The 11554-nt window shown below is 41.1% G+C and overlaps 1 protein-coding gene across 1 annotated transcript; it reads right to left on the minus strand.

Moving 5' to 3' along the window:
- Positions 1–315: 315 nt before the first annotated feature.
- On the minus strand, positions 316–5258 carry barhl1b (BarH-like homeobox 1b). Its single transcript, XM_062435006.1, has 3 exons — positions 4808–5258; positions 1938–2160; positions 316–613 (listed from the first exon to the last, which is right to left on the minus strand). Exons 1-3 carry the CDS (start codon positions 5256–5258, stop codon positions 316–318), a joined length of 972 nt encoding a protein of 323 aa, XP_062290990.1.
- Positions 5259–11554: the final 6296 nt, after the last annotated feature.

Here is an 11554-nt window from a genome sequence, read left to right on the forward strand (position 1 = left end):
TTCATATTGAAAAATAAATAAATAATAAATAAATAAAGCTCATGACCCAAAAAACAAAACAGGAGAAAAAACGAGAACGATCCTTCCAGTCAGTTCAAACAGTTCGCCTTTGAGTGTCAGTCACAAAGTTCCGTCCATCATATCGGTTATTTGCACCGTATAAAGGCCTTGAACCGTGTTTTCTTTTTCTCTTGTTCATCATATTTTTTATTTTCTGTCTGTTTTTTTAATCTCTTTTAATGAGTCCCAAGCTGCCAAGGTCGGCGTGTAAAAAAAAAAGAAAATTAAAAAAAGGAAAAATGTGCGGGGGCCGGCTCACCGCTGCTGAGCTGGCCGGGGAAGCACGCCGGACATGGGGGGTAGAGGCGGGGGAGGCGGCGGCTCGCTACCCCCCAGACCGTGCAGGAGGATCCGAGGGACCAGAGGTCTCTGCAGGGCCGGCGGGGGCGCCGAGGGGCCTCTGTACAGATAGAGGGCCGCTCCGGGGTCCAGGTTGGACACCAGGCTCTGTGGGTAGAAGTACGGGGATGGGAACATCCTCTGCAGGGCGGAGTAGTTTCCAGCTTCAGCCAGTAGCTCCAGTCCCACCGCGGTCTGCCTCTTCCACTTTGTCCTGAAAAAATAGAGAGGAGGAAAAAAAGACAGTTTTAGCCTTTAGCATGTGCATATCTATAAATTCATGTAGTATTAGTAAGTTTTTTTGAATTTGACACGCACCAAAATAACTCCCATCTGTTTACCTGAGGTCCAATTAGAAGGCAGGAGCAGGCTACATCTGTTTTTTTAATAACCAAAATCTCCAACCTGCCACTTGTATTCACACCCAAGGATGTCTGTTAGATTGCCAGTATGCACTCCAGGTGAATAATTCATAATAAAGATAATTGAGTAGATATAGCGGTTTGTTTGAATTATTGATATGCACACATGCAACGATGCATTATTCATACCCCAAAGTGTTGTGTTTTTATATTTATTTATGTCATTTAGCTGCCCGAGAGGCGAGGCTGTAGACAAATAAATGTTAATTCAAGCGAAAAGTGCAGAGAAAACGTGGTTATGTTACGTTCTTGCGAGCGTGTTTTCAGACGGTTTCTTTTAGTGGTGCTGGGTGTTTCATTACCTTTAAAGCAGCCTGCTGGCAAAAAATAAAGTTCACACCTCGTTTTTAAAGTCTTTGCAGTTTGATTGAATGTGAATTGACTTTTTATGAGGATCATATCTGATTATAATCCTAGTATTATTAAGATGCTGAAAATATGTCAGCTCCGGAGTAAAAAGCGTGGAAGCAGAAACATGTGTCCCCATCATTTTATGTTCTTATAATAGAAAGCTAGACTGGAACTCAATGTGCCAAAAAAAGAATAATAATAATAGTCTTATTATACTAAAATATTCACAATTTAGTGACTGATTGCAAATAAAAAATATTGATTTATCGTCTGTCAATCAATATTTTCTCCTGGTGAATTCGCTGTATGTGTTATTTTAAAATAAAAGCAGCTAGAGCTTAATTCGTCGACTATTTAATATTCCAGATTATTCCTAACTCATTTTATTCTGTTTTAAATGGGAACATTTGGTGTTAGTTTTGGACTTTTGGAAGAACAAAACAAGAAACTTAAAGACGTCCTTCAGGCCCCAAACTGTGATGGAGGCTTTGCCAATTTTATCTGACGTTTTATGGACTCAACAATTAATTCAATGATTAATGGAGTAAACAATCAGTTGATAAATCGATAAATAAAATAAGCTGATATCCTAAGTGGCTGAAGTTTAGGGTGATGGTGAAAGGAAAACATGGCGTCCTTCTTGTGTCTAGCCTGTTTATATGAGCCAACCGTGAGAAATCAGTCCCCCCCCCCCCCCCCTCTCCTTCCTCCCGTTCACCCTCCACTCCCTAAGCCCTCTTGAAGAGTCAGCAGCAGGGTCTTTACCTCCGGTTCTGGTACCAGGTCTTGACCTGTGTGTCGGTGAGGTTGAGGGAGGCCGCCAGCTCCATGCGGTCCTGGACGCTCAGGTACTTTTGCCTCTCGAAGCTGCGCTCCAGCTGAGCCAGCTGGTGGTCCGTGAAGGCCGTCCGGGCTTTCCTGGGCTTCTTCAGCCGGACCTGAGGACTGTCTCTACTGCTGGAGATCTCCCTGTCCCCCTCCTCTTTCACTGGAGGAAAGAACAAGAGTGGAGAGGAGAAAGAAGACAGAAAAAGAGAGGGAGTGAATGCGGACCCAAGGCCTCACATACTGTGTGGTGTGTGTGTGTGTGTGTGTGTGTGTGTGTGTGTGTGTGTGTGTGTGTGTGTGTGTGTGTGTGTGTGTGTGTGTGTGTGTGTGGACACATGGAGACGTAAAGACATGTATTGCAGCATTTTCTATAAGGCACACAACTATCTGCATAAACTAAAATAAAAAATAATTTAAAATTGTCCATTTTCTGGCCTCAAATAGAAATATAAAAGGACCTTTATAGGTGGATGAAAGCAAAACATAATCCAGATAACATTAAGTGTCTTTTTAAAATGTGAAATCACAGCTTTGCTTGTATGAGAGCTGCTATAAATAATTGGATGAATTAGCTGGTTTGTTGATTGATTGCATAGATTTACATTATTTTAATAAAATAATTCAAAAGACGTGATTAAGCCCAACTTTGGATATATATATATATTGCGCTTAATTTTTGTTTAAATGAAACTTTACTAGCATGAGAAAAGTGCGGGAAACCACAGAAAAGCAAGTTTTATTGTGAATTATTTCAAATCACTGCTGACTATTCGCTTTATTGGAAGTTAATAGAAATGGACAACAACGTGTTTTAATATATATTGATAAATATGTTTCCCCCCCTAAATGCTGGCTACTGTTTATCTACCTGACACTTTACCGTGAGTGTGAAATCACTGCGCTCCATTGTGTGCCTATGGGCGATATGCAGCTATTTGATTTGCTCTTAAATTGTTATTAAAAGCTCTTCCAATATTCGCACTTCCAATGTGATATTTCTCTGTCAGTAGAGCCCGCAGCCTTTGTTCTGTTTCTGCGTGGTGTCATGTCAGGGCAAGCATTGATAGTCAATTCTCTTAATAATAAAAAAGAAAAAGAAAGAAAGAATGAAAGAAAGACAAGAAGAAAAAAAGTGAGGGGGGGGGGGGGGGGGGGGGGGGGAGCGAGCGAGGCGAGAGATCTTGGTAGTGGAATAGTTGAGTCGTCTCAAGAAGCACAATAATCCGCCTAATTGAGCCACAAGGGAAGGACGAGCCTTTCAACTGCGACCGGAGGAACTTCACAGGACCGTGGAAATGAGTGGAAATCAAGAGCCGGGCGGCCGTGCACGGTTACAAATCTGATTAGCACCGGGGACAAATTGCATCAAATCCCTGAAATATTATAGGGGAGGCGGATTCGTGGAATCAAAGCTACCGTACAGGCGCGCTGTGGGCCCCGCGGCTTCTTCAATCAATCAGCGCGTCGATGAGCATCTCCATCTGTGACACACACACGTGAACGCGCACTCACGGTCACACACACATAGAGGGAATTTGTTGAGCAAATTGATGACGTGACGCGGTATCGATAGCGAGCAAGAAAAATGAAATAGGAAGAAAATTGTTGAGTTTATAAAACAAATTTTAAAAAATGACAAATTGATAATAGCATAATAATAATAATAATAATAATAATAATAATAATAATAATAATAACTCTCAAATATGTCCAATGTGGTTTTTAGTTGTGTGTTTTCTCTTGTAGCCTACAGCGTTGGACTTCTTTCCAGGCGTTGCTTCATTAAACTGTCAATGGAGGTGACATGTCTGTTATGGCTGACATGATTGGAAACAGAGAGGCCCTTGATGGCATTTATCTGGAGGCGACCCTGTCATCTCTCCCAATCTCGCCTGCCTGACATCAACAGATGCTTTTCTGGATATTCTTGAAGCGCGCGTACAGGAAGCCTTCTCTCTCCTTTTTTCCCCTTCTTTTTTTAATGGAATAAAGGAACGCAAGTGCACTCATTAACCTGTCACCGTGCAGGGACACATGGCATGTTTCCACCACCGAGATGCAGCGACAGAGCAGCGGGTCGATTTTTCCTCATTGATAACCATTGATGGTTATTATAATGAAGTGTAGTGTCAGGTTATTAATAAATATCACCAAGAGTGACTGTATCTTTCACTTATTTCACACATATTCCAAACCCGAGTTACTAAATATTATTATTATTATTATTAGGTGTGTTATTATTTTAATTATTAGCAGAAAATAAGTATATTTCCTCTTTTTAAAGGGCCTAAAATACTTAAACCTGGGAGACAATGTAAATATTTCTTATAGTTTTACATTTTTATTTAATCACCAAGCACAGCAAAAATGCTTAAAGTATATTTAGAATAGAAGTTTGTGTTTCATTTAAAATGTAATTTATTCTTCCAACTTCATGTCCTACTTTTCCATATTGCACCACAACATCTTGTAACAGACCTCCATGTGACCTTTTTTTATTTAATTGAATTATTAGGCTACTATTACATTTAATAAGGGTTGTCCAAATTAAATATTAAATACTTTTTTAAAGACAGCAAAATAAACACCAACTCCAGACAAGCTGCAGCTGAGCAGCATACACGAATAAAGGTAGAGAGGTCAAAAATATATATTTAAAAAGTCACCTTAAAGGATCAGAAAGCTAAAATCAGTTTTCTCACTGTTTGTATTGGAGCTAAAAGTCTAGTATGAAACCAAAAGACTAAAATCAGTTTCACCTCCAAAGCAGAACATCTCCTTCACTGTGTGCAGCTTTCTATTCTTACCTTTATATTCACTGTCTGACGATGAGTTGCTGTGGATTTTCTCCATAAAGTCGTCCGCTATCTTCGAGGCCAGCCTCCCCGCCTCCTGAGTCGGCTGTCCATTACTGGAGTATGGTGCACATGCGGCCAGAGGCTTACAGTCCGCGAGAATATCTCGGATTAGGAATGACGAGGTCACGGTCCTCTGCTGAGACCCCGCCGATATCTGAGCGTGCTGGAGGTGCGGCGGCAGACCGACGCCGTGACCCTGCCTCTGGGCCACCTCGTCCACGCACTCCCTCCTCGGCGATGGGGGCGACGAGCAGCCGCTCTCCACGTCTGATCTCGGGCTGAACTCCAGAGGCGAGCGGCACTCCCCCACCAGGCTGTTCCCTTTGGACACCGGACTTCCAGGCCTGTGGGACAGCAGCGAGTCAATGCCAAAACTGGACCCGTTGGCGGACGCCTCCATTGTCTTGATCGAGGCCTCCTCAAACTACCATTTGGTATTCAGGACAAGTTTTATTTTAGGGAGGGGGAAAGGGGGGGTTGTTTAAGTGTCCGTTGATCCAGTCGAGGAGAAAGAACCCCCCTCCCAGCACCAACAAAAAATGTTTTTGGATACGCTACAAATGAAGATTATTCATCCGCTATTTCCAGTTCCCCAACTGGTTCTTTACAGAGAAAATATCTCCAGGCTAAGTTGAGTTACAGCAATCGTCCACGCATCCGATTTTCGATTTTTTTGTCAAGTCTAAAGAGATGAGTCCACCGCAAATCGATGCAGCCGCTGGAGTGTCTTCGGGAGATTCTTTTCGCTTTCGTCCGGATCAACTCCTTCTGTTTTTTGAGTTTAGAAACCTCGTCGAGAAGAAGCACCACTTATTGCTCAAATGATCTCACCTGCAGGACTCGAAAAGACGCAGAAATATATACTATTTCTGGATTCTTTTTTTGGGAAGCCTCAGCAGCGCACCGGTGCGTGCGTTTCAGCACCATGGACAGGTACAGCCGCCTCAGACCTGTGAGATCACCGGGGAGAAAATAGCAGAGCAGCTCGTCTTGTGACCACACACACTGCACAATAAAACTGTGCGCATTCTTTCAAGCAGAACAACAAAAACCTCACCAAAAATAAGACACGAAGGAGAAGAGAGAGCGCGTGGAGAGTCCGCGAGCTGCTGCAGCGACAGAAGAGGAAGAAGGAAGGGCACACGAGAGAAAAAAAGAAGAGGTAAACTGGGTTAAATAGTCACAACTGGCAAGTAAAAGGACGAGATGTGATGGGGGTGGGAGGGAATCCCAAAAAATTGAACTTGAGGAAAAGTCAGGAGCTAGGTTTTAAGAGCGACTCGTCCACGTGAGTCCCCTGTGACAAGCCTTCATTGGCTGAGGGGAGCTGGAAGTGGACCTCCCTACACGCCCACTCACTCTGCCTCCCACCCCTCCCTCTCTCCTCACCTCCCTGGCTCATCCTCACTTTGATAAAAGAGACACTGAATTCATCAGGAGACTCAGATCCAACTGTTTACAGGCAATTTTCACACTGTTTGCTTTCATTACATCATTGATGAGGCTTATAATGGGGTTATTATGTGGAGCAGGCAGCTCGGTGTTTTTCCTCTCGACTCCCTTTCTTTCACCGGGTTTGTTTCCCACCTCTACACCTCCTCTCCCTCCAGATTTTTCCACAACATTTTGATTTAAGTGTCATCACTAATTTTATTCTTTATTTCGTATGATTAATTTATCAGATTGAAAAGTGTGTGCAGGTGCAAATGTTCTGACATTGCAGGAAGTATGTGTTTTTATTCATTTTTAATCTTTCCTACTGGGAGGTGGTGATTATATTGTTAGAAATATATTGTTTTATTTGTTACAGGCATATTAACAATATTTTCTATCATGATTTCATTTTATTTATATATATAATTTTATTATTAGTTGTTAAACATTGTTGCCTTTCTATTTTCTTTTTAAAGTTTTAGTAAAAAATGTCACCTTTAAAAATCCCCCAAACAATATTCACAGATAAATGATGCCAACATCTTTCAAATAATAAGAGAACTATAATGACATGTTTTGTAATTGAATACGAACAAAGTCTGTCCATTCAGCAGTCATTATTTACTGCATAATGACTATTTAATAGTCTGTGCTACACAATAGCCCGAGAAGCGTGACGCAAAACTTCAAGAAGCGTGAAATGCCATTGTGCGCACTTTTCACCTCAACACGCGTGAAATACCATTGTGTGTGCACTTTTTTTTTTAACCCACGCTGCACAACAGTATGCCCCGCACGACGGCCTCGACAGCCCCTAATAATCTAACTAACCCCCTCTCCCATCATCACCGACACCTCCTCCTCCTCAACCCCCCCAATCCTCTTCCTCCTCCTCCTCCTCCACCCCATGTGACCACCAGATTGGAGGCGCGCGTCGGTCTCAGACACCGGCAGGTTAGTGAATCCGCTCCCCGCTCCCATGGGGTCCCATCACGGCTGCAAGCTGTCACATATGAGGCGGGGACAACACAGATATAAGGCGACACACCCACCCTGACTTAGCTGTTTCTTTTCTCCTCTAGCTGCTGGTTGCATGAAAAGCAGCAGTGGTTTGATGCTTTCTCTCACTTTTCTTTTCTTTTCTTTTTGTGTGTGTGTTGTCTTCTCTGTATTATTACCGCGTTGCGCTTTCACAGGCTTCACTAAATAAATCATATGGTGGTTAAACTATCACTTCCTCTATGTGATCATCATCAGGCCTGAAAAACTTTTAATTATCAGATTTGTTTGTTAAAAGACCCCCACATTCTTTAATAATGTGATTTTTAAATTTCAACTATTTACTACCCAAATTGCTGAGTTCATGTCCCAAATAGCATTTCAGTGTGTGGGCTAAATGTGGGTTAAATGACTATATTATAAACGTGGGAAAATTGAGATTAAATGGGTTTACATCTCTTTTTTTGCAGTCAAATTTACCAGCAGATAGTTGAGAAAATCATGATTTATTTCGTATGATTAAAAGAAAAATAATGAACAGCATTCTGTAGCATGTCTGCAGTAATTATTTAAATTATATAGAAAGGGCTGCAACTGATTATTTTCACTACCAGTTAAACATTAGGATTTGTTTGTGGATTCATTTAGTCTATATTATATGTATATGTACATATGTATATGTACATATAATATGCTAAAAAATCACTTCCACAAGTGCTCTGAGCTGAAAGGTAACATTTCACATTTATTTTTTCCACCAATAGCCAAAAAACCCTAAAAATACTTAATTTAATATTGTATAAATCAGATTAATCCTCACACAGGAGAAGCACAATATTTGACATTATTTCTTGTGAAATTCCTTACATTGATTAGTTGATTATTGGAATTTTGATTAATTGTTCCAGTACCTATGACTGCAGCTATAGGCAGATTGTGTGTGTGTGTGTGTGTGTGTGTGTGTGTGTGTGTGTGTGTGTGTGTGTGTGTGTGTGTGTGTGTGTGTGTTTGTTTGTGTGTGTGTGTGTGTGTGTGTGTGTGTGTGTGTGTGTGTGTGTGTGTGTGTGTGTGTGTGTGTGTGTGTGTGTGTGTGTAATGATTTGGCTCATGCTCCTGCTGATTTTGGACAAATGTCCTTCTGGTCAAGTGAAGCTTGATTAATTTTTTTTTCCTCGTGTCCAGGAAGTACTCTGAATTTGAGGGCCAGTGCAACTGTTACCCAATGATGAAACACACATGCGCACGCACACATGCGCACACACACACACACACACACACACACAAACACACATACGCTGATGTTATGGGAGGATGTTATTGATCCATGTTAAAGAGAGGAAGCAGGAGTGATTTCAGGAAATGGTCAGTGCATGGTGAATTGCTGCCTGTCTCTACACCCTTCTCTCTCTCTCTCTGATAGCTAAGTAAGACTTTATTATTGATCCACAGCCCCACACCTTCCACTCAGATTTGAACAATAACAAAGTTTGAACCCTTGAGCCATTTGACTGAAGCAGAGACTGATTTTCTCCTGGCTGAACTCACAGCTGTACAGTGTAATTGAATTATTTAAGTATTTACTGATACATGGATGTCCTGCTTATTAAATTAAAATGTTGACAACTTGACATAAATATTGATTTTTTTTGGTTGTTCAATTAAGATTTAACGGTGAGGTTGCAGATTGTGTGTTGGACAGCCTACAAGGGCCTTTAGCAAAAAATGCCAAAGGCCTTCTCTAGAGCCACTTTGGTTTGTCCATTCTGGTCTACTGTAGAAACATGGCTATCCAACATGGTGGATCCACTAAGGATAGATAGATATAAAAGATATACAAGCTCATTCTAAGCTAATGAAAACACCATTTGTATTTTTAGTTGGTTTCACACTAATTAAAACATATTTATAAATATTATATTCCATTTCTACCAAGTCCGTTCTGATACATGACACTAAATTCTACATGCTGCACCTTTAGAATTAATCTGGTACTGTTGTCATAGCAACAAGTCCTTAAACCTAATCCTGCTACAGTGCAAGCCTGACAGTTAGCTGGATCTTGATCAAGATTTTTTTTAGAGTGAACCTCACATATGAATTAATTTTCAAATACTAATGTCTCTTTTTCTTTTTTATATTGAAGAGAAAGTTGATATAATTATGATTTTAGATGGGAATATGCAGGTTATTTATAAATCATTGGGATTTATTGGTGTAATGATATCAATTTCATTTTTATAATAAAGAGTTACCTTTACTTATACATAATAAAATATACTTCTAAAGTATATCTATTAAAGGAATGAATACAAATATAGTTATAGGCTACCCTGAGAAAGACATAAAATTGCTTAAAATACTCGCCAGAATATATGATATTTAACCTGATATTTTAACACTACAATGTACTAAGTGATTAACTGCAGAAATCACCTTGCTAAAAACATGTTTATGCAATTAAAAACTCACTTTTAGTTTAGTTTTTAGAAAACGTTTAATTTCTATAACTGTTTATATGATTGCTTAACAGTGATGAAAACAGAAGAAACATTACAGAGCACAATGTAGAGCAAAATAACAGCAGTAAAAATGCAGGAACACATATAAAATGAGCATTATGTCCATTAATCTATTACCCTGGTGCATGCTGGGAGGCTTCCCAACACACCTATGTCATTTAACCACAATTACATGATCAGCATTCAGCCATTAATATTAATTCTGATCATGGTTTCAACTCTTTACTCATTATGTCCCTCTTAATTTAAGATACTGCATTCATAGAACCAAATTAGCTTGATGAGATTATTTTAGTCTGATAACATTAGCCTGAATTAGTTGAGCCACATTTGAAGAACACAGCCTCTGGTTTTTGAATATTTGAAAAAATATCATTAATATAATGCCTGAAATAAGAACAAGTGGCCATATATGCAGTTTTATCATTATAGGCCATACTGAACTGTCAGTGTTAATAATCTATCTGTGGACACATGTGTTATTTTGTTTTGTTTTCTCGCTCTCTGCATTATTGGAAACCTGTCCATAGGCTTTACTACTAATAATGCCTGCTGGGCCTCCTCAGCTTCCTGTGCTTTTGTTGGTGTTGGTGGTGGTGGTGGGGGGGGGGTTTTAAAAAAAAAAAAGAAAAAACATTGTACTGCACTTTATTTACTCGGCTCAATTGAGCATGCGTGTTAAATACACATCTAGATATGTTTTGTAAAAATGTGTGTCGCCTTTGAATAAACTTTGGCATCTCTGTCGTTTTGGAACACGGAGTAAAGCTTGTCTTTCGAAAGGGGGGGATGTATGTAAAAAGATGACTCCTCTCAACAAACAAACAGTGTTAAAAAAAAAAAAAAAAGGCAGGGGAGGGAAAAAAAAGGGGGAAAAAAAGAAAAGGGAAAAAGGCGCTTGCTCTGGAGCTGGTGCTGCACCCCGGACCAGTCAGGGATGCAAATGATGCACCTTAACGCCATCAGGTACTGAAGTTGACAGAAAATAATGAGAACCCGCTGAATCTTTTATAAGGTTAACACTCACATTTCCCAGTCAGCTGTCACACAAGAAAGAATTTAGCACATGCATGCGGGGCGAAATAAACCTTCATCGTCTCATTAATGCTGACAGGGCCCTGGACCGCCAGCTCCCAGCGCCAGCACCGCCACAACCTTCGTTTTGTGTCGGTAATTTGCAGCGGAGACAGACCCCCTTCTCCTGGAGAGAAAGAGGAAAGAAGCAGGAGGAGGAGGAGGAGGAGGAGAGGAAGAAGGAGGAGGGAGATGTTACGGAGTAGAGAGAGAGATGGAGAATGGTAGAGGATCGTGGAGTGAGAGCAAAAGAAAAGAGGGAGGGAAGGTGGGCTTTGGGGGGGAAAGGAGGGAGGAGGGGGAGGTGGAAAGATGGCTAGCGCGCCAGGAGTCTGATTCTCCCCTAATTGGAAGCATTGGGCATTGTCAACGGAGGATTTTCAGCTGCTCACTGACAGGTAGAGCCGTCAGAATGATAGCCCACTTGTCAGCGCAAAAGACCAATAAAAACAAACCACTTTTGATTTAATTGGAGGCCTAACCATGGTGTGTGTGTGTGTGTGTGTGTGTGTGTGTGTGTGTGTGTGTGTGTGTGTGTGAGGTAGAAATGTGTGTGCCTGCAGGCCCAGGGCCACGAGGAGGAGGTGGGAGGAGGTGTGAGGATGAGTGGGGGGGGGGGGGGGGGGGGGGGGGCATCTGTGTCTGCACGTGTAAAGGAAATCATCACTCT

Source organism: Scomber scombrus, chromosome 15, assembly GCF_963691925.1.
Source record: "Scomber scombrus chromosome 15, fScoSco1.1, whole genome shotgun sequence".
NCBI lineage: Eukaryota > Metazoa > Chordata > Actinopteri > Scombriformes > Scombridae > Scomber > Scomber scombrus.